This window comes from Chiloscyllium plagiosum, unplaced genomic scaffold (assembly GCF_037043375.1).
Source record: "Chiloscyllium plagiosum isolate Xiang-an unplaced genomic scaffold, Cpla_swu_hap1 HiC_scaffold_31, whole genome shotgun sequence".
Classification (NCBI taxonomy): Eukaryota; Metazoa; Chordata; class Chondrichthyes; order Orectolobiformes; family Hemiscylliidae; genus Chiloscyllium; species Chiloscyllium plagiosum.
The window spans coordinates 40,627,319-40,651,358 of NW_028270169.1; the positions used below are offsets into that span (position 1 = coordinate 40,627,319).

The 24,040-nt window shown below is 44.8% G+C and overlaps 1 protein-coding gene across 1 annotated transcript; it reads left to right on the forward strand.

Moving 5' to 3' along the window:
* Positions 1–9,030: 9,030 nt before the first annotated feature.
* On the forward strand, positions 9,031–9,692 carry LOC148141910 (claudin-4-like). The gene has a single exon (XM_087977060.1). It carries the CDS (start codon positions 9,060–9,062, stop codon positions 9,690–9,692), a length of 633 nt encoding a protein of 210 aa, XP_087833186.1. The 5' UTR covers positions 9,031–9,059.
* Positions 9,693–24,040: the final 14,348 nt, after the last annotated feature.

Sequence of the window (24,040 nt, forward strand, 5' to 3'; positions counted from 1 at the left end):
CCACTGCCTGCAAGACCCATCCCAGCACAGTGGAATTGTCTTTCCTGGCAGTACTCGTGTTATAGCCTAACAAATGATGTAGACAATGTTAGAAACTGGGGTGCCCTTTAACATTGTGTCAAACAAAGAACAAAGAAAGTTTACAGCCCAGGAACAGGCCCTTCAGCCCTCCAAGCCTGAGCCGATCCAAATCTACTGTCTAAACCTTTTGCCCTTTCCTAAGCATCTGTATCTCTCTGCTCCCCACCTACGAATTCGACTGGGACAACACTACTATTATAGGACAAGCCAAACAGAGAATAGCCAGGGAATTCCTAGAGGCATGTCACTCATCCACAGATTCAATCAATAAGCACATCGACCTGGACCCAATATACCGGCCACTGCAACAGACAGCTGGAACTGACAACCAGAAGCGGCAGGTACAAATCACTACAAATGCCGGAGGAAAGATCACAGAAGCGCTTCACAGGAGGCTCCCAAGCACTGAGGATGTCACCTAGACAGGGGACGAAACGTCTGCAACACAAATTCCCAGCTCGGCGATCAGAACCACAACAACGAACACCCAAGCTACAAATCTTTTCACAAACGTTGAATCTACCGTGCCTGCCGCTACCACCTCTGCTGGCAATGCCTTCCAGGCACCTACTACCCTCTGTGTAAAGTACTTGCCGCTTGTATCCCCCTTAAACATTTCACCTCTCACCTTGAAAGCGTGACCTCTCGTTATTGAATCCTTCATGCTGGGAAAAAGCCTATCACTATCTACCCTGTCTATGTTCTTCATGATTTTTTGGACCTCAATCAGATCCCCCCTCAATCTCCTTTTTTCTAATGAAAACAAACATAACCTACTCAACCTCTCTTCATAACTAGCAGCTTCCATACCAGGCAACATCCTTGTAAACCTTCTCTGCACCCTCTCCAAAGCATCCAAATCCTTTTGGTAATGTGATGACCAGAACTGTACACAGTATTCTAAATGTGGCCGAACCAATGTCGTGTACAACTTTAACATGACCTGCCAGCTCTTATACTCAATACCCCGTCCAATGAAGGCAAGCATACCATATCCACCTGTGCAGCAACCTTCAGACTACAGTGGACCTGAACTCCCAGATAGAGTCATTGAGTCATAGAGATGTACAGCTGCTCATCAACTTTTCCCAAGGCTCTTCCATTCATTATATAATTTGCTCTAGAATTAGTCTTGCCCAAATGCATCACCTCACATTTGTCTGGATTGAAATCCATCTGCCACTTCTCCGCCCAACTCTCCAGTCTATCTGTATTCTCCTGTATTCTTTGACAGTCTCCTATGCTTTCTGCTACTCCACCAATCTTCGTGTCATCTGCAAACTTGCTGATCATACCAACAGTGCCCTCTTCTAGATTATGTATGTATATCACAAACAACAGTGACCCCAGCACTGATCACTGTGGAACATCACTGGTCATCTTTCTCCATTATGAGAAACTCCCTTCAACTACTACTCTCTGTCTCCTGTTGCTCAACCAGTTCTTTATGCACCTAGCTAGAACACCTTGCACACCATGTGACTTCACTTTCTCTATTAGTTTACCATGGGGAACCTTATCAAATGCCTTACTAAAGTCCATGTATATGACATCTACAGCCCTTCCTTCATCTATCAACTTGGTCACTTCCTCAAAGAACTCTATTAAGTTGGTAAGGTACAATCTCCCCTGCACAAAACCATATTGCCTATCTCTGATAAGCTCATTCTTTGCCAAATATAAATAGATTTGATGCTTCCGTAACTTCTCCAGCAACTTTCCCAACACTCATGTCAGGCTCTTACCCGGAATATCCCTAATACCCTTCTTGTACAGGGGGACAACATGAACAACCTTCCAGTCCTCCGGCACTTTACCTGTGTTTAAGGATGGCTATAAAGATATCTATCAGGGCCCCAGGTATTTCCTCTCTCACCTCCCTCAGCAACCTGGGATAGATCCCATCTGGTCCTGGGGATTTGTTCACCGTAATAATCTCTAGCCTACCCAACACATCTTCCCTACTTATGTCAACATGATGCAGAGTAATCAAACTTCTATCTGTAATCTCAACATTCATCACGTCCCCCTTCTCAGTGAACACTGTTGCAAAGTAATCATTCAGAATCTCACCCATTCTCTCAGGTTCGACACAGAGCCTTCCTTCATTATCCTTTAGTGGGCCAATCCTTTCTCTAGTTACCCCCTTACTTCTTATATAAGAGTAAAAGGCTTTAGGATTCTCCTTAGTACTGCTCGCTAAAGCTATTTCATGACTCCTTTTAGCAAGCTTGATTCCTCGTTTAAGACTGGTCCTACTCTTCCGATATTCCTCCAGGGCATGTTCTGTTCTTAGCTGCCTGGACCTTATGTACACTTCCCTTTTCCTCTTGGCTAGTTGAACGATTTCTCCTGTCATCCACGTTCATGAATCTTGCCTTTCCTATCCTTTGCCTTCAACGGGACATGCCTATCCTGCACTACCATTAACCTATCTTTGAAGCCTCCCACATCTCAAATGTGGACTTCCCTTCAAAAGGCTGTGTCCAATCCCCATTTCCCAGCTTCTGCCTAATTTTGATATAATTGGTCTTGGCCCAGTTTAGTACTGTTCCCCTAGGAGCACTCTCATCTTTGACTACGAGTATTCTAAAACTTATGGAATTGTGGTCACTGTTCCCAAAGAAATCCCCCAACGCAACTTCTACCACCTGGCCTGGCTCATTCCCCAATACCAGGTCCAACATAGCCCCTTCCCTCGTCAGACTATTGACATACTGCTCTAGAAAACTCTCCTGGATGCTTCTTACAAATTCTGTCCCATCCACAGCTCTGACACAAAGTGTATCCCAGTCAATGTTGAAAATTAAAATCTCCCAACACCACCACCCTGTTGCCTCTACATTTTTCCATACTCTTGTTAACCTATTTGTTCTTCTACCTCACGCTTACTGTTGGGAGGCCTGTTACACAGCCCCAGTAGAATATAGAACATAGAACATTGAACAGTACAGCACCGAACAGGCCCTTCAGCCCACGATGTTGTGCCGACCACTGATCCTCATGTATGCACCCTCAAATTTCTGTGACCATTTGCATGTCCAGTAGCCTCTTAAATGTTCCCAATGACCTTACTTCCGCAACTGCTGCTGGCAACGCATTCCATGCTCTCACAACTCTGTGTAAAGAACCCGCCTCTGACATCCCCTCTATACTTTCCTCCAACCAGCTTAAAACTATGACCCTCGTGTTAGTCATTTCTGCCCTGGGAAATAGTCTCTGGCTATCGACTCTATCGATGCCTCTCATTATCTTGTATACCTCAATTAGGTCCCCTCTCCTCCTCCTTTTCTCCAATGAAAAAAGTCCGAGCTCAGTCAACCTCTTTTCATAAGATAAGCCCTCCAGTCCAGGAAGCATCCTGGTAAACCTCCTCTGAACCCTCTCCAAAGCATCCACATCTTTCCTATAATAGGGCAACCAGAACTGGACGCAGAATTCCAAGTGTGGTCTAACCAAAGTTTTATAGAGCTGCAACAAGATCTCACGACTCTTAAACTCAATCCCCCTGTTAATGAAAGCCAAAACACCATATGCTTTCTTAACAACCCTGTCCACTTGCGTGGCCATTTTAAGGGATCTATGTACCTGCACACCAAGATCCCTCTGTTCCTCCACACTGCCAAAAATCCTATCCTTAATCCTGTACTTAGCTTTCAAATTCGACCTTCCAAAATGCATCACCTCGCATTTATCCAGGTTGAACTCCATCTGCCACTTCTCAGCCCATCTCTGCATCCTGTCAATGTCCCGCTGCAGCCTACAACAGCCCTCTATACTGTCAACGACACCTCCAACCTTTGTGTCGTCTGCAAACTTGCTGACCCATCCTTCAATCCCCTCATCCAAGTCATTAATAAAAATTACAAACAGTAGAGGCCCAAGGACAGAGCCCTGTAGAACACCATTCACCACAGACTTCAAGGCAGAATATTTTCCTTCTACTACCACTCGCTGTCTTCTGTTGGCCAGCCAATTCTGTATCCAGACAGCTAAGTTCCCCTGTATCCCATTCCTCCTGACTTTCTGAATGAGCCTACCATGGGGAACCTTATCAAATGCCTTGCTGAAGTCCATATACACCACATCCACAGCTCAACCCTCATCAACTTTTCTAGTCACATCCTCAAAGAACTCGATAAGGTTTGTGAGGCATGACCTGCCCGTCACAAAGCCGTGTTGACTGCATCTAGTCAAGCCATGCTCTTCCAGATGGTCATAAATCCTATCCCTCAGAATCCTTTCTAATACCTTGCAGACGACAGACGTGAGACTTACTGGTCTGTAATTGCCGGGGATTTCCCTATTTCATTTCTTGAAGAGAGGAATTACATTTGCCTCTCTCCAGTCCTCAGGTACGACTCCAGTGGAGAGCGAGGATGCAAAGATCTTTGCAAGTGGCGATGCAATTGCATTTCTCGTTTCCCAAAGCAGCCGAGGACAAATCTGGTCCGGGCCTGGCGACTTGTCAATCTTAATGTTTGACAAAATTTTCAGCACATCAGCTTCCCCTATCTCTATCCATTCCAGCATGCACACCTGCTCTTCAAAGGTTTCATTCACTACAAAGTTCGTTTCTTTCGTAAAGACAGAAGCAAAAAACTCATTTAGGGCTTCCCATACGTCCTCAGACTCCACACACAAATTCCCTATGCTATCCCTGGTCGGCCCTACTCTTTCTTTGACCATTCTCTTATTCCTCACATAAGTGTAAAATGCCTTTGTGTTCTCCCTAATCCGTTCTGCCAAGCCTTTCTCGTGCCCCCTCAGACCATTTTTAAGCTCCTTCCTCGCCTGCCTGTAATCCTCTAGAGCTGAGCTTGACCCTAGCTTCCTCCACCTTAGCACAACCGTGATATCATCCCTGACCAGCCTTTTACTTCTCTCCATGTCCTGTCTGAAGCGTCTATATCCTGGAACATTCAGTTGCCAATCATGCCCTTCCTTCAACCAAGTCTCTGTGATGGCAATAACGTCATACTCCCAGGCACCAATCCAAGCCCTAAATTAATCTGACTTACCCACTATATTCCTTGCATTAAAGTAGATGCACTTCAGGCCACCAGTTCTTTTGCGTTCGTCTGCTCTCTGCCTACTCTTCCCCTTATTAATGCTAACTTCATGATTCTTACAGTCTCCAGTTTCCACCTTGTTGTCTACTTGTCTTCTCTTCTGGTTCCCAGCTCCCTGCCACATTAGTTTAAAACCTCCCCAACAGCAGTAGCAAAGACTCCTCCAAGGACATTAGTTCCAGTCTGGTTCAGCTGTAGACCATTCAATTTGTAATAGTCCCACCTTCCTCAGAACTGGTCCCAATGTCCAACAAATCTGAACCCCTCCATCCTACACGATCCCTCAAGCCACGTGTTCATCCAGCCTATTTTTTCATTTCTACACTGGCCAGCACGTGGCACAGGTAGTAATCCTGAGATCACTACTTTTGAGGTCCTCCTTTTTAACTTCTCTCCTAGCTCCCTAAATTCTGCTTTCAGGACTCATCTCATTTTTTACTTATATTGTTGGTGCCTATATGCGCCAAAACAACTGGCTGTTCACCCTCCCCTTTTAGAATGCTCTGCAGCTGATCAGTGATATCTCTGACCTGAGCACCTGGGAGGCAACATACCATCTGGGAGTCCTGTTTTCAGCCACTGAACCACCTATCTAAGGTTCTATCTAACCGCCTATCTAACTGCCTACCAAGTGTCCTCTTAGTTTTCCACATTTAATATTTTCTGTGTAGTATAAAACTTCATTTAACTGTAATACAGTAGAAGCTAGCCTCCTACATGCAGAAACAAAAGTTTTATCAGGCGCCACACCACCCTACTATCAAAGCAATATTTGAAAAATAATACGTTTCTGTCCTTAGAAGCAATGAAAGTTGCTTCATTTGCAATTGCAACATTTAATAGGCATTTGGATGGGTATATGAATAGGAAGGGTTTGGAGGGATATGGGCCGGGTGCTGGCAGATGGGACTAGATTGGGTTGGGATATCTGCTCAGCATGGATGGTTGGACCGAAGGGTCTGTTTCCATGCTGTACATCTCTATGACTCTATGACTCTATTTTCAAAACGTTATGAGCAATCATGATATAACTCAGTTAAAGTCTTCATTTTACCACTCCCTGCCACAAGGAGCTTGAAACTGGTACTATCCAATACCCAGATCAATGGTCAGTGCATTCTCATGAATATCCTCATGATTAGGTCAAAGGATTTAATTTTTTTTTTCCTTAGCTACACAGAGTTCACCTAATGAGTTGACAGATTTTAATCCTTTTGAATTAGTTTATGATCGTGAGGTCATCTCATGTGGACATCTGAAAATAATCAACGAAAGATGAGTCATTTATGTATCTATGACCAGTAAGCAGCTCAAAGGAGCTCTAAAACTGACCTTCAAAGGAAGATGGACAAGGGGACAACAGAAATCCTGGCATCATGAGAAGCTGTCTGTGATGATTGACTGAGAGGGTTAAGATAAGTGGTTGAAGGATGTTTTTATGACTGCAAGACTGGGTCCAGTGGTGTACCACAGGGTTTAGTGCTTAGCCCATGCTATTTGTTGTGTACATTAATTATCTAGTCATTAAGAGCTATCATCAGTAAGTTCGCAGATGAAACAAAATTGGTGGTGTGATTTAGTGAGGAGAAAAGCCTTACACTACAGGATGACATAGACAGGTTGGCCAGAGGAGCAAAACAATGGCAAATCAAATTTAATCCTAAAGTGCATGAGGTAATGCATTTTGGGAGCATTTACAAGACAGGGGTGTCCATGTTGAATGGTAGGACCCTAAGAAGTACAGAGTATCTGCGGGGCCTTGATGCTCATATTTGTCGATCCTTGAAACAAGCAGGACAGGTAGAGAAGGTGATTAGCAAGGCATATCAGATACTTGCCTTTATTGTTCAAAGAACTGTATACAAAAGCAAGGAGGTTATGATAAAGCTATATATAAAATCAGCTAGGCTACAGCTGGAGTATTGTGTGCAGTTCTGATCATCATACTATAGGAAGGTTATGATTACACTGGAGAGGGTGCATAGGAGATTCATTACGTTGTCGCCTGGGCTGAAGCTCTGAAGAGAGATTAGACAGGGTGTAGTTGTTTTCAGTACAGCAGAGAAGGCTGAGAGGGGATCTGATTAGGGGGTACAAAAGGATCACAGTTTAATGTAAGGAGCAGGAGGTTTAGAGGGGATTTGAGGAATTATTTTTTCCACCCAAAGGGTGATGGGTATCTGACACTCATTGCCTGAAATGGTGGAAGAGATGGGAACTACCAAGATATTTAAGATGATCACTTGAAATGCCATCATATCCAAGCTACGGGTCAAGTAGTGGAAAATAGCATTTGAATCGATAAATATTTGATGACCAGTATGGACATGATGGATCCAAAGGTTTTTTTCCATGCTGTAAAATCTCTATGACTCTGTTGTTTTCTGTAGCACAATTTCATATCAAAGATTTTAAAGGCTCATTTATGGGATGTGGCTATCACTCGGTTGGGCAGCATTTATTGCCAATCTACAATTGCCCTGGAAACATTGGTGGTGAGCTGCCTTCTTGAAATGCTTGTGGTTTGAGGACATCCGATTGCTGTTTGGAAGGGAATTCCAGATTTTGACAGAGTGACTATGAAGAATTGTAGTTTCAAGATAAGGGTTCTGCAGGGCTTGGATGGAAGCTTGCAGTTTGTACAGTCCCCATGCATCTGCTGCCCTTATCCTTCGAGGTGGTATTGGCCTTGGGTTTGGAAGATGCTGTTGGAGGAGCTTAGGTGAGTTACTACAGTCATCTTGCAGATGGTATAGACTGCCAGCACTTTGTGTCAATGGTGCGGGGAGAGAATATTTAAGATGTTTGGGATGTGGTGCCAATCAAACAGTTAGTTTTGGCATTCTTGAGGGCTGTTGGAGCCGCACTTATACATGCAAGGGAATATTGCATCATACTCTTGACTTGTGCCTTGAGGATGATAGACAAGCTTGGAGATTCTAATTTCACTTGTCTTATGGAATCACTATCCATACAAATAGCACTATATCAAATCATCAAGACTCCTTCAGTAGCACCTCCCAAACCAATGATCTGGACAACCTAGAAGGACAGGAGGAGCTGATGGATGTGAACAGCATGGCCTACAAATTCTCTTCCAAGACACTCCCACATCCTGACTTGTACTATGTCACCAATCCCTTACAGTCACTGGGTCAAACCGGAGGAACTCCCTTCCACACATACCAGGTTATAGTCCAACAAGTTTATTTGAAATCACAAGCTTTTGGAGCGCTGACTTCACCTGACAAAGGAGCAGCCCTTTAAAAGCTTGTGATTTCAAATAATCCTGTTGGGCTGCAACATGCGGTCCGGTGACTTCTGACTTTCGCAAAGGCAATTAGTGATGGGTAATAAATGCTGGCCAAGCCAGCTATTTCCATATTCTGTCAAAGTTTTTTTTTGAAAAGGTACGTTACTAAAACATACAGATAGCAATGAATATAAACATAAACGTTTTTTTTCACAAGGAGACGATAGAATTTTTCATCAACCTATTCAGAGATGTTTCTGTACGCCACCAGAGCAGCTGGGAGTTGAACTGCGGCTACCTAACTCCCAGGTGGCACAATACTGCAGCGACAAAAAACCCCATACAGTGAAAATATACTTAGCTGCAAACAAAGATGCCGAGGACCACCACAGTGCCAGATAACATCCTCATTCAGGTGCCCCTTCATTTAGCAAAACAATCTGAAACTAGATGACAATAACTTCGGAATCTGGTCCAACGGGTATTCCCTGTTCTCAGCAATGGTAAACTGAGAACAGGAGCAAATGCCCACCCACCACTCAGGGGCTATAATTGCCACTGCATTTCAGATCACCCTCAGCTCGCTCCGGATCAGGAAATCAGAGCCAGTTTGTTTTCGTAGCTCGCCGATTACTGCCACCCAAGTTCCAAGAATGGCATCAATGGGACTCCAGATTCTGGGCATAGCCCTGTGTGTGTTCGGGTGGCTGGGAGCTCTGCTCACCTGCGTCCTTCCCATGTGGAGAGTGACCGCTTTCATTGGGAACAACATCGTGGTGGCGCAGATCATTTGGGAAGGGCTTTGGATGAACTGTATTGTTCAGAGCACCGGGCAGATGCAGTGTAAGGTGTACGACTCACTGCTGGCCCTCTCGCAAGACCTACAGGCTTCCAGAGCTCTGACCGTTATCTCCCTGGTGGTGGGTGTCATCGGTATTCTGGTCTCCATTGCTGGAGGAAAATGCACCAACTGTATAGAAAATAAGGCAACAAAGGCCAAGGTGACGATTATAGCCGGAATTATCTTCATCCTCTCTGGAGTGCTCACCCTGATCCCAGTGTCCTGGTCTGCAAACGCCATCATCAAAGATTTCTACAACCCACTGGTGACGGACGCCCAGAGGAGGGAGCTTGGAGCCTCCTTGTATGTCGGTTGGGGAACCTCGGGTCTGCTGATCCTCGGAGGGGCTCTGCTCTGCTGCTCCTGTCCTCACAAGGAAGCGAACTGGTACTCATCAAAATACTCTGTATCTAGATCTACAGCTCCGAGCAAGAAATATATGTAACTTGGAAATGCATAAATCGTGGATGATTCCTGATGAAAAGCTTATGCTCGAAACATCGATTCTCCTGCTCCTCGGATGCTGCCTGACCGGCTGTGCTTTTCCAGCACCATACTTTTTGACTCTGCTCTCCAGCATCTGCAGTCCTCAGTTCCCCTTTGCACTAGGGTGGACAAAGTTAAAAATCATCCAACACCAGGTTATATCCAATAGGCTTATTTGGAAGCATAAGGTTTCAAAGGGCTAGGTACCTGACGAAGGAGCAGCGCTCCGAAAGCTTGTAGCTTCCAATAAACCTGTTGAATTATAACCTGGTGTTGTGTGATTTTTAACTTTGTTCTGGGAGTGATGGATGTAAGGAAGGATTTGAAGTGAGTGCACTTACACCCATCACAAACTCATAAATAGAGATTGGAAATGTGGCCAGAGTTTGAATGTGGAGATGTTTAAAAAAAGGATTTTTGTTGAGAGATGTTGATGTTAATATTTTGCATAATATCGATGTTAAGCAGCAGTGGACCTAATGTATAGCAATGTAACCGCGTTTCCAGTGAGAGCAAAACTTTCCTTTCTAACTCTAATAGTGACCTGGCACTCGGAATATCCGGGGAGAATTGGAAAGAGGCAGCCGCCGCCATTTCACATCCAGTGTGGAAGTGATGGCTGTGAAATGGGTCTCGACCCACTCAGAATAGTTCAGTGTATTAAACAACGTGATTTTAATACCAGATCCCATTTGTATTTCCCTGTGGTTTAACTTATATCTCGACTTTTCACTGTATATTGTTCTCTTAATGTTACTTCCAGATTGAACCCTTGCCCCCCCATCCTTCTCCATCCCCCCCTTCCCCAAGCTTGATTGTGTTTCGGGCAATATTGTGCAGAGATACTGGGACTTGGTACCTTTGTAAAACACGAAGACTCGAATTAAAAATAAATCTGTCACAACTATTTATCTTTTTTATTTATGTACGCTGTGGGCAATTAGTCAACAGCGCTTAAGCAGTAAAGCAAAAGAAGCAGGCGATCTGGGGTATTGTACAAGAAACATTTAAAAGATACACTGTTTAATTCGGCCATTTGAAAACAAACAAAGCACTGGGTTCGTTTCAGTGGGAAAGAATTTGAAAATAAATTTTAAGGCCTGAAGTTGAAAGTGTGCTGGTCGAGGATAGAGTCATAGGGTCTGCAGATGCTGGAGATCAGAGTTGAGAGTGTGGAGCTGGAAAAGCACAGCAGGTCAGGCAGCATTCAAGGAGCAGGAGAGTCAATGTTTTGGGCAAGAGCCCTTCATCAGGAATGAGGCTGGGATCTTCCAGCATGGAGAGTCATAGAGTCATACGGAAACAGACCCTTTGGTCCAAGGTTAAAAATCACATAACACCAGGTTATAGTCCAACAGGTGTATTTGGAAGCACTAGCTTTCAGAGAGCTGCTCCTTCATCAGGTGAAAGTGGCAACAATCACCTGATGAAGGAGCGGCGCTCCGAAAGCTAGTGCTTCCAAATAAATCTGTTGGACTAAAACCTGATGTCGTGTGATTTTTAACTTTGTACACCCCAGTCCAACACCAACATCTCCAAACCTTTGGTTTAACTCTTCCACACTGAACAGGTTTCCCAAACTAAACTGGTGCCTGTTGTTAGCCCACTTCCCTCTAAATCCTTTCTCTTCATGTAGTTGTCCAAATGTTTTTGTAACTATATTTGCCTCTACTACTTCCTCAGGCAGTTCACTCCATATACTCATCACCCGTTATATGACAAAGTTGCCCCTCAGCAAAAGATCTTTCTCCTCTCATCTTAAATCTATGCTGCCTAATTTTGGACTTCCCTAACCTAAGGAAAAGACCTTGGCTTTATCCATGCCTCTCATGATTTAATAAACCTCCATCAAGTCACCCCTCAACCTCCTACGCTCCAGGAAAACAATCCCAGCCTATCCAGCCTTGCCTTATTAACCATGCCCTCCAATCTCAGTAACATCTTTGTAAATCTTTATTGCATCCTTTCCATTTTAGTAACATCCTTCCATTAGTGGGTGAAACAGAATTGTATGCATAATCCAAAAGTGGCCTCACCAATGACCTGTAAAGCTGCAATATGACGTTCCAACCGTTTACTCAATGCTCTGACTAACAAAGGCAAATGTGTACTTGAACCACTAGATCAGTCTGTTCAACAACATTCCTCAGGGCCCGAACATTAAGTCCTGCCCTCGACTGTCTCAGCAAAAATGCTAAAAATCACACAACACCAGGTTATAGTCCAACAGGTTTATTTGGAAGTACTAGCTTTCAGAGAACTGCTCCTTCGTCAGGTAACTAGTGGGGCAGGATCATAAGATACAGAATTTATAGCAAAAGATCACAGTGTCATGCAATTAAAACAATATATTGAACAAAAATGTGTTGCTGGAAAAGCGCAGCAGGTCAGGCAGCATCCAAGGAGCAGGGGAATCGACGTTTCGGACATAAGCCCTTCTTCAGGAATGAGGAGGGTGTGCCAAGCAGGCTAAGATAAAAGGTAGGGAGGAGGGACTTGGGGGAGGGGCATTAGGAATACGATAGGTGGAAGGAGGTTAAGGTGAGGGTGATAGGCCGGAGAGGGGGTGGGGGTGGAGAGGTCGGGAAGAAGATTGCAGGTCAAGAAGGCGGTGCTGAGTCCAAGGGTTGGGACTGAGATAAGGTGGGGGGAGGGGAAATGAGGAAGCTGGAGAAATCTGCATTCATCCCTTTTGGTTGGAGGATTCTTAGGCGGAAGATTAGGCGCTCTTCCTCCAGGCGTCGTGTTGCCATGGTCTGGCAATGAAGGAGGCTAAGGACCTGCATATCCTTGGCGGAGTGGGAGGGGGAGTTAAAGTGTTCAGCCATGGGGCGGTTGGGTTGGTTGGTGCGGGTGTCCCAGAGGCGTTCTCTGAAACGTTCTGCAAGTAGGCGGCCTGTCTCCCTAATGTAGAGGATGCCGCATCGGGTGCAGCGGATGCAATAAATGATGTGTGTGGAGGTACAGGTGAATTTGTGATGGATATGGAAGGATCCCTTGGGGCCTTGGAGGGAAGTGAGGGGGGAGGTGTGGGAGCAAGTTTTGCATTTCTTGCGGTTGCAGCGGAAGATACTGGGAGTGGATGTTGGGTTGGTGGGGGGTGTGGACCTGACGAGGGAGTCGCGGAGGGAGTGATCTTTCCGGAATGCTGATAGGGGAGGGGAGGGAAATATATCCTTGGTGGTGGGGTCTGTTTGGAGGTGGCGGAAATGACGAAGGATGATATGATGTATCTGGAGGTTGGTGGGGTGGTAGGTGAGGACCAGTGGGGTTCTGTTCTGGTGGCGATTGGAGGGGCGGGGTTCAACGGTGGAGGAGCGGGAAGTGGAGGAGATGCGGTGGATAGCATCGTCAACCACATCTGAGTGGAAATTGCGGTCTTTGAAGAAGGAGACCATCTGGGTTGTTCGGTGTTGGAATTGGTCCTCCTGGGAGTAGATGCGGCAGAGACGAAGGAATTGGGAATATGGGATGGCGTTTTTCCAGGGGGCAGGGTGGGACGTGGTGTAGTCTAGGTAGCTGTGGGAGTCGGTCAGTTTATAGTAAATGTCCGTGTTGAGTCTGTCGCCCGAGCTAGAAATGGAGAGGTCTAGGAAGGGGAGGGAGGAGTCTGAGACGGTTCAGGTAAAATTGAGGTCAGGGTGGAAGGTGTTAGCAAAGTGGATGAACTGTTCAGCCTCCTCATGGGAGCACGAGGTAGCGCCGATACAGTCATCGATGTAGTGGAGGAAAAGGTGGGGGGTGGTGCCAGAGATGTGCCAAGTCCCTCCTCCCTACCCATTTATCTTAGCCTGCTTGGCACACCTTCCTCATTCCTGAAGAAGGGCTTATGCCCGAAACGTCGTTTCTCCTGCTCCTTGGATGCTGCCTGACCTGCTGTGATTTTCCAGCAACACATTTTTCAGCTCTGATCTCCAGCATCTGCAGTCCTCACTTTCTCCTAATATACTGAACAAACCTAGATTGCTGTTAAGTCTTTCATGTTTTAGAATAGGTTGCAGGTTTCAGTTCATTAATATGTAACCCTGTTGGACATCACCTGGTGTTGTGTGATTTTTAACTTTGTCCACCCCAGTTCCAACACCAGCACCTCCACATCATGCCTTACCAAAATGTAACACCTCACATTTATCTAAATTACATTCCATCTGTCACTGCTTGGCCCATTGGCCTAGTTGATCAAGATCCTGTTGTTCTCTTAGATAACCTTCCTCACTGTCTTCTATGCCACCTATTTTGGTGTCATCTACAAACTTATTAACTGTGCCTCCTAAATTCTCATCCAAATTGTTTACATAAATGACAAACAACAGTGGGCTCAGCATCCATCCCTGCAGCACACTGCCAGTCACAGGCATCCAGTCTAAAAAACAAGTCTCTACTACTAACCACTGTCTCTTATCATCAAGCCAAGTTTGTATCTAATTGGGCTTCTTGGCCACTTCTTCCAAACTCTCAATCAAATTTGTGAGACACAATTTTCATACACAGAGCCACATACATCAGCCCTTGTCTTTCCAAATGCATATAGATCTTAGAATGATTCATAGAATCCCTACATTGTGGAAACAGTCCATTCGGCCCATCAAGTTCACATTGATGCTCCGAATAGCATCCCACCCAGATCTGCCCTCTACCCTATCCCTTGTAACCCTGCATTTCCCATATTAAGAGTTTGTGAGTTCATTCAGTATTCTAACAACAGTATGGCAGAAACTGTTGCGAAATCGGCTGGTACGTATGTTCAGGCTTCTGTACATTCTCTCCGATGGTAGAGGTTGTAGAAAGTCATTGCCAGGGTGGGATGGATCTTTGAGAATACTGGTGGCCTTTCCTTGACAGCGGGCCTGGTAGGTGGATTCGAAAGATGGAAGGTTGGCCTTTGTTATTGTCCGGGCGGAATTCACCACTCTCTGTAGCTGTCTCCTATCTTGAATGGTACAGTTGCCATACCAGGTTGAGATATATCCAGACAGAATGTTCTCGATGGTGCACCTATAAAAATTGGCAAGGGTATTCGCCGTCATGCCAAATTTCCTCAGTTTCCTGAGGACGAAGAGACGTTGTTGGGCCTTTGTAACCAGTACGTCCATATGAAGAATCCAAGAAAGCTCCCAGGAGCTTGACACTCTCCACTCGTTCCACCTCTGTGCTGTTAATGTGTAGGGGGGCATGATTAACATCCCGCCAAAAGTCAATAATGAGTTCCTTGGTTTTTCTGGCATTGAGAGCTAGATTGTTCTCAATGTACCATTTTTCCAGGTCTTCCACCTCCCATCTGTAATCTGTTTCATCACAATCTGAGATTCGACCGACTATGGTGGTATCATCAGCGAACTTGTAAAAGGCATTAGTCTGGTATTTGGCGACGCAGTCATGGATTTACAGTGAGTACAGTAGGGGGCTGAATACGCATCCCTGGGGTGCTCCAATGTTGAGTGTTAGTCCGAGATCACTAAGTTTGTAATCAGGCTCGAGGGGATAATAGTGTTGAAGGCTGAACTGTAGTCAATGATTAGGATTCTTACATAGCTGTTCTTGGTGTCAAGATGTTCTAGGGAGGAGTGAAGGGCAAGTGAGATGGCATCTGATGTGGATCTGTTGGTCCGATAGGAAAATTGGATTGAGTAAAGAGTTGTGGGGAGGCTGCAGTTGATTAATGTTGAGAATGTGTTGCTGGAAAAGCACAGTAGGTCAGGCAGCATCCAAGGAGCAGGAAAATTGACGTTTTGGGCTGGAGCCCTTCATCAGGATTAAGGCTGGGAGTTGATTAATGCCATGACCAGCCTTTCAAAGCACTTCATGACCAATGAAGTTAGGGCCACTGGACGGTAGTCATTGAGACATGCTGCATGAGCCTTCTTAGGCACAGGGATGATGTTGGCCCTCTTGAAACAGGCAGGGACAGTGGCCTGCTGCAGGGAGAGGTTGAAGATGTCCGCTACAGGCCTCACAATTTCTTCCCTAGCTTCCCAAAATGACCTGGGATACACTTGATCAGGTCGCAGGGAATTATCTGCTTTTATACAGTTTAAGAGTCCCAGAACCTCCTCTTCTCTAGTGTGGATTCTTCAAAACATACCAATTACTTTCCCAAGTTCCCCAGCTTCCATGTCTTTGTTCATGGAAAAGCTTTACAATCTATTTTACAGATTTTCTCACATATACACACACACACTCACAGACAAACACACTCACACAGACCATCTCTCAGAGGCACCCTCTCTCTCTCTCTCTCTCTCTCTCTCTCACACACACATTCACACTTGAACACACACTCTCACAGGGAAATACTCCATTAATACTCGTGCACACAGTCTTTCAAGCACACACACATATTTGCTCCACCCCCACATCCCACCCAAATACACACACACACTACATGCATATAAGTCTGTGGGATGAATTTCCATTTGCAGATACATTCTATTTTGTTCAAAAAGCAAACAATCTGTAGGCAGTCAGTCCATGTGACATATTTAAATTCCTACTTTGGAAATAACTGACTCCAGGTTGGGACAAGACAGACTCTAATCTCACACCTTTAATGCATTGTGTGAGCTGAGATGTCACCTTTTTTTATATATTGATAAAGCCTTAAGTTATCTCAAGGCAATAAATTCTGGGATTTACATATTAATCAATGAAAACCTGCTTCACTATTCTGAGTGATTACAGACGTCATAGCCATCTAGGTTAGTCTAATACATCGCATCAGTTGTATGACACTTTGATCTTTTTCTTATAAATTCTGTGCCCTGCCCCACTTGCGATCTGATGAAGGAGCAACACTCTGAAAGCTTGTATTTTCCAATAAACCTTTTGGACTATAACCTGGTGTTGTGTGATTTTTCAATTTTGATACTATAAGGCAGGAACTTTCAAAAGTAGATTTGGTGCAGCTGAGTTAGGTTTTATTGTCACATATACTCAAGTACTAGGCACAAGAGTACAGTGAGAAGTACAAATGTCACCACACATCACATCATCTTAGGTGCAAAGTACCTGGGTACAAATCTTAGTTACGGAAGTGGAAAATGAAAGAATAAGTTTAAAAAAAAAGCAGTATTACAGTCGTCTTAGTATAAAAGTGGAAAGATAAAGAAATAAAGTTAAAAAGTCCAGCATTACAGACCTTTCTTAAGCCATGAGCATGCAGACACTCCAAGCTGGACTTTCCACAAGAGGGCTCACTCTCCCCTGTGCTGGGCATGCTTCCCACACTGGGCTAAGACCTGCCTATGCTTGCCACCCATCCTCATTACTGACTGCCACTGCTGCCATCTGGGCCCACGCTAGGCCCCAGCCGCTGCCTTGCTCCGTTGCCACTGGAACCACCTCACTGCAGAATCCTGCTCTGGCACCGCTCCGGATATCAATGAAGCTGTGATGCCGTGGACTGCGACCAGCCGCCTTGTCACCGATAATCAAAGTCTCCCAGCCTCTGTTACCATCATGTCCACAACTGAGCTCCAAAGATCAAAAAAAAGAGAAAAGCGAGAAAAGAAGAAAGAAAAAAGGTGGAGCAGACAAGTTCTGGTGAGGAACTACTCCGCTGGTAAAGGGATGTCCTGAAGAAGGGCTCATGCCCGAAACGTCGATCCTCCTGCCCCTTGGATGCTGCCTGACCTGCTGCGCTTTTCCAGCAACACATTTTCAGCTCTGATCTCCAGCATCTGCAGTCCTCACTTTCTCCTCAAAGAGTTGGGAGGTCATGTTGTGGCTCTTTGGGACATTGGTTAGGCCGCTTTTGGAATACTGTATTCAATTCTGGTCTCCCTGCTATAGGAAGGATGTTGTGAAACTTGAAAGGGTTCAGAAAAGATTTACAAGGATTTTGCCAGGATTTGAGCTATAGGCTGGGGCTATTTTCTCTGGAGCATCAGAGGCTGAGGGGTGACCGTATAGGAGCATAAAAAAATCATGAGGGACATGGATTAGATCTTTACCCCAGGGTAGAGGAGTCCAAAACTAGACAGCATAGGTTTCAGGTGGGGGGGAAAGAGTTAAAAGGGACCTAAGGGACAACTTTTTCACGCAGAGTGTGGTGCATGTATGGAATGAAATATCAGAGGAAGTGATGGAGGCTGGCATAATTGCAACATTTAAAAGGCATCTGGATGGGTCCATGAATAGGAAAAGTTCAGAGGGATATTTGCCAAATGCTGTCAAATGGGTATATTAGTTTAGAATATCTGGTCAGCATGGACGTGTTGGACCGAAGGGTCTGTTTCCGTGCTGTACATCGCCTATGACTTTGACTCTAAATAAGTAAAACAAAAGAAAAAAAAGAAAACCAGTCAATGTGGAAGAGCCCTGGCATAGGAGCCCTACTCCCCTGCCATCTAGATGACAATACATACAAAGACCTCTGACTACTCATGCCTCCCTTTGAGAAATTGCTGCAACTGCTCCAAGACATCTTTGATGCTGGCACCTGGGAAAAAAACAGACTATTCTGGAGCCTCACGTATGGCCACAGAAACACCTATCTGCACACCTGATTAGAGCATCCCCCATCCCAATTGCTTGGTTGGTCTTTGCCATGCCCTATTTTGCATCAGAGTCAGTTGTACTGCCACAGACCTGGTTACTGCTTCTTTTTTCCCCTGAGAGGGGGGAAATACCCTCCAATAGTATTCAAAATGGCACACTTGTTTGAGAGGGGGATAGCCACAGGAGACTTCTGCACTACATGCACATCTCTCCTGGTGGTCACCCACCTGCCTCACTGAATTTGTGGTGTGACCACCTCCCTGCAGCAATTATCCATCACAATCTTTGCCTTCTGTGTGCTCAATGTATCCAACTGCTGCTCCAATTGATACTGCTCCCTGATCTCCCACTTCTGACAGGAAGAGCATACCCCTCCTCTGACTGCCATCTCTATCCCTTTAACTCGTTTAACTTTACTGAACCCTTTAAAGTTCAAAAACTTTAGTAGACTTTTTAAAACAATAAACAAAACAAAGCCATCCCCTTGCTCAAACAAAGATGTATCAAATAACAAATTGCGAACACCCACCATGACTTACTCACCAATCTGCTGCTACCATTGGTGCCACTCACTTTCTGAACTGTTACGTCTGGTCTGCCCCCACCCCTGCTGGACCTGTCGAAGTACTAAGGGAAATAAATACAGCAATACCTTCCTCCCCCACTTTCCTAAACTCCCACACTTAACTCAACTCCTAATGTTGAACTCTTTGCAGCTAGCACTGCAAAGTAGGCTAGTAGAGCTAGGTGACATCAGCAAACATATGCACATGTTTTGTTTCCTGTATTGTCCCCGAGGGCCAAATTGTACAGAAGATATAGGAGGCAGTCAAAGGAGGATCTTAGAATACACTGGAAGTAAAGTTGCAGCAGTGGGACAAGAAGCCATTGCAGATGATCTTCTGGTTGAGACTGGATGTTAGAGAGTGGCTGGGCTCAGCAGAGCCACTGACTTGGAACAATAGAGATGATAAAGAGGAGCTGCCACTACAATGATCTGGGAGGATAGGCAAACATGAGCATGATGCAACATCAGCGATATTGTTTAGGGTAAATTAATCAAAGATGTTGATGTCACATCCATCCTTATTGATTGGATTAGAGGATAGTGATTTTACTTACTTGATATTGTTCATGGTTTGAACAGAACCCTTGTTTTATTCATTGCTTTCTTCCCTTTTGCGAGTGTCTGTTGAAACTAATTCTTTAGCATTTCAGTTTTCCTAGATTCAGATAAGTATCAATTTTCACATTTCAGTCTGCGGTTCCCACCAGAAGAATCAAAGAAGGAAATGGATAGCGGAGGATTTGTTTTACATCAGCTTGATGAATCTTTGCAATGTGAAAGCAGCAGCAAGGAATTCAAGTTCCAGCAGGTCATGCAATTTACAAAAATAGCATTGTACAATTTATGAGGGGAATTGCCAATACAGCTTCCAGTGTGTTATTTACCAGCCCTTTTCAAGTGCCTCTTCATTTAGCAAAAGAATCTGAAACTAGATGAGAGTAACATCGGAATCTGGTCCAACGGGTATTCCCAGTTCTCAGCAATGGTAAACTGAGAACAGGAACAAAAACCCGCCCTCAGTTAAAGGCGATGATTGCCACCTCTGATCTTCCTTGCAATAACTCCACACAGGCCAGTTTCTCACCACCAATCACCCTTTATGTACATGTGGAAATGTACTTGCCATTGCTCCAGCTCCCACAGAGCCAACTGTCAGAGTGAACAGAATTTCTGACATTTCTGTTTTTTTTAAATAAAGGCCAACAATTCATTTGCCTTCTTTTATTACCTGCTGAACTTGGATGCAAGTTTTTTGTAACTCATCCACAAGGACCCCCAAATCCTTATGTGCTACAGGTTTCTGCAGACTTTCTCCAATTAAATAATACTAATTTCTTTTATTTTTCTTGACCAAGTGCATAACTTCACATTTCCCCCATTATATGCCAACTGTCACATGCTTGCCCAAGCCCTTGTCCTTTGTAGACTCTTTGTGCAATCCACACTATTTGCATTTCCATTTATTCTAATGTCATATGCAAATTTGTTGATAGTACACTCACTTCCCTTATTAAATCATTAATACATATATTGTCAATAACTCTGGTCCCAAACTTGATCCCTGTATTGCCCTACTGGTTACAGGTGTATACTTCTGTTTTATCTGTCAGCCCCAATTAACAGCCCCAATCAGGCAACTGATATTCTATAAGGTGCTCCTGGTTGATTTTATTACATTCCAATAGATTAGATTAGATTAGATTCCCTACAGTGTGGAAACAGGCCTTTTGGCCCAACAAGTCCATACTGACCCTCCGAAGAGCAACCCACCCAGACTCATTCCCCTACATTCATCCCTGACTAATACACCTAACACGACAGGCAATTTAGCTTGGCCAATTCACCTGATTTGCACATCTTTGGACTGTGGGAGAAAACCTGAGCACCCGGAGGAAACCCATGCAGACACGGGGAGATCGTGCAAACTCCACACAGACAGTTACCCGAGGGGGACATTGAACCTGGCTCACTGGCGTTGTGAGGCAGCAATGCTTACCACTGAGCCACCGTGCCGCCTCTAACATTGCTCCCCCTCTGAGCCCAAGGACATAGGCTGGGTCTTCCTTTTGTAGCTCCTCCTGTGGTGTTTTAGCACCTGGTCAAGTTCCTCCAACTCTGCCTCAAATACGAGCAGCATATATTGCACAGTAGCTCACCTGTTGTGCCAGGAGTGTTTCAGAAGTAATTCCTCCTCTTCCTCAGGCAGCAAAGGCATTGGGGCAGTGACATCCACTGTGTCCAACTCAGACTTCGAGGTATCTTCAATGCCGGACAGATAGACAGAACTCCTGGGTTCCAGAACAATTGGAAAGGCTGCCAAGGAATAGTGCACGCTCTGCTCCCACACTGGGAGTTTGCAGCTTTCATATGGTCCATGTGCTTGTTCATAACTGTTGCAACTACTCGAATTTTATATGTCACTGGACCTGACCTTGCATCGAACTTGTCTCTCAGCCATACAGGACCATTTTCGTGGTTCCTACACAAAACTTCGTTCTCCAAAGCAAATTGTCCCTCTTGTTTAGCAGAGTCTTGTGTCCAGCATTGGCGTTCCTGATTCCAGGAGAAAGTGAGTCTGCAGATGCTGGAGATCAAAGTTGAAACTTTATTGCTGGAACAGCACAGCAGGTCAGGCAGCATCCAGGGAACAGGAGATTCGACGTTTCGGGCACAGGCCCTTCTTCAGGCCCTTCCTGATTCCATCTCATTCTCCCCACCAGTCTGGGAAGATCAGATTTAACCTGGTGTTGAGTATTCTCTATTCTCTCTATTAGCAGGTCCACTGAAGCCATCCCTGTAGTTGGATGAGGGGTGAACCAATAATCAAATAGGAACTGGGAAAGTTTGGTATCAAATGAAGCGGTACTCCTGAGAGTCCATGTGCTGCAAAAGATGCGTGCAATTTTTCTATCATCATCCTTGTGTTTGACAAATGAACTCTATGCACACCCGGCCACTTTGAGTGGGCGTCCACAATGATAAGAACATTGAGCCCATGAAAGGACCTAGACAGTCAGTATGTAACTGAGTCCAGGGTTTACCCAGCCATTCCTACAAATGTGGGGGAGCTACTGGTGGTAGTTTGTATCCTTGTTAGCATTATGGGCACTGTACCAACAATGCATCTATGTCTGCATCCAATCCTGGCCACCAGACATAGCTTCTTGACAATATCTTCATTTTGGAAATCCTGGATGACTCTAGTGGAGTTCAGTCAATATCTAGCAGCAACCTTTGCTTGGGACAATCACTCATGTTCCCCATAATAATGTGCCATTCTCTATTGTGTTCTGGTCTCTCTGGGTCCAAAAAGGTTTCAATTCTGGTTGTGAGAGCCCTTTGGTTTCCCCCATCACCACCAGCTGTTTCAGTTTTGCCCAGCCATTCCTACAAATGTGGGGGAGCTACACCAATCTTTCTGCATCCAAAGTCAGATACTGTCAGTTGTGTTTGGAAAGGTTTCCAGAAAATTTAAAACCATTACAGCCTCTTCCAATGGCGGTACTACTGGTGGTGTATCTGCCAGTGGCAGGTGGCTCAACATATCTGCATTTGCTGTTTGGCCTCCCAAATGGTGATCCAACCTGTAATTGCACACATTTTGTATTAGAGCTCACTGCTGAATTCAACCTGAAGTTATGTGTGTACTGCCTTGTACAGCTTAAGTGGACCTAACATGGGTTTACGGTCTGTTATTATTATAAATTTACGTGTGTGGAACTTCCTGACTCCAAATATGACCTGCTGCGCTTTTCCAGCAACACATTTTCAGCTCCAAATATGACAGCCAAACCTTCTTTCTCTATCTGGGCTTATTTATGCTCTTCATTAGCCAAAGTCTGGATGCATACGCCATTGAGCGTTCCTCTCCCTTGGGCCACCTTTGAGCTAATACTACACCAATTCCTTACAGGGAGCCATTGCATGTCAGTACCAGATCTTGCTTGGGATTGTGGTGTGCTAATACCTTAGAGGATGGTAGGTGCTTCTTCACTTCACTGAAAGTTATGGCTTGACTAGGTGATCATTTCCAAGGCTGACCATTTTAAAAAAGTTCTTGCAAAGGTGGCAGGATGGAGGCCAGGTTATATCTGAACGTTCTGTAATAATTCACCAGCCCAAGGATGCAGACATGGAGCTGGGACACGTGTGATTGCCCTCATTTTATCTTCCAACTGGTGTAACCCTGTCCCGTCAATTCTATAGCCCAAGTACTTGGGGTGCCTAGAACACACATTTTTCTCTTCTAAGGTGTATGCCTGCCTTCAAGAAACATCTAAGAACTAAGCCCAAGTTCTCTAGGTGATCGTTATTGGTCTTCCCAGTTATTAGCACATAATCTCAAGGTTGGCTAAAGTGATGCCATTATTTAAGAAAAGTGGTAAGGAAAAGCCAGAAAATTATAGACCAGTGAGCTTGACATCAGTGATGGGCAAGTTGTTGGAAGAGATTCTGAGGGACACGAAAGGTAAGCATTGATTAGGGATTGTCAACATTGCTTTGGGCATGGGAAATCATGTCTCACTAACTTGATTGGGTTTTTTGAAGAAGTGACAAACATGATTGACGAAGGAAGAGTCCTGGATGTAGTCTATATGGACTTCAGTAAAGTGTTCAACAAGGCTCCGCATGGTAGACTATTAACAAGGTTAGATCACATGGAATACAGGGAGAACAAGCCATTTGGATAGAAAATTGGCGAGAGGGTAGGAGACAGAGGGTGGTGGTGGAGGGATGTTTTACGGACTGGAGGCCTGTGACCAGTGGTGTACCGCAGGCATTGGTGATGGGTCCACTGTTTTTTTCATTTATATACATTATTTGGATGTGAAAACAGGAGATATAGTTCGCAAATTTGCAGATGACAACAATATTGGAGGTGTAGTGGACAACCAAGAGTGTTACCTCTGATTACAATGTGGGACCTTGATCAGATGGGCTGAGGAGTGGCAGACAGAGTTTAAATAAATGTGAGGTGTTACATTTTGTAGGGCAGGACTTAGGCACTTAATGATAAGGTCCTGGGGAGTATTGCCTAACAAAGGGAACTTGGAGTTCAGGTTCATAGTGCCTTGAAAGTAGAATCACAGGTAGATATGGTAGTGAAGATGGTGTTTGGTATACTTTCCTTTATTGGTCAGTGCATTGAGTATAGGAGTTGGGAGGTCATGTTGCGACTGTACAGGACATTGGTTAGGCCACTTTTGGAATACTGCATTCATTTCTCGTCTCCTTACTATAGG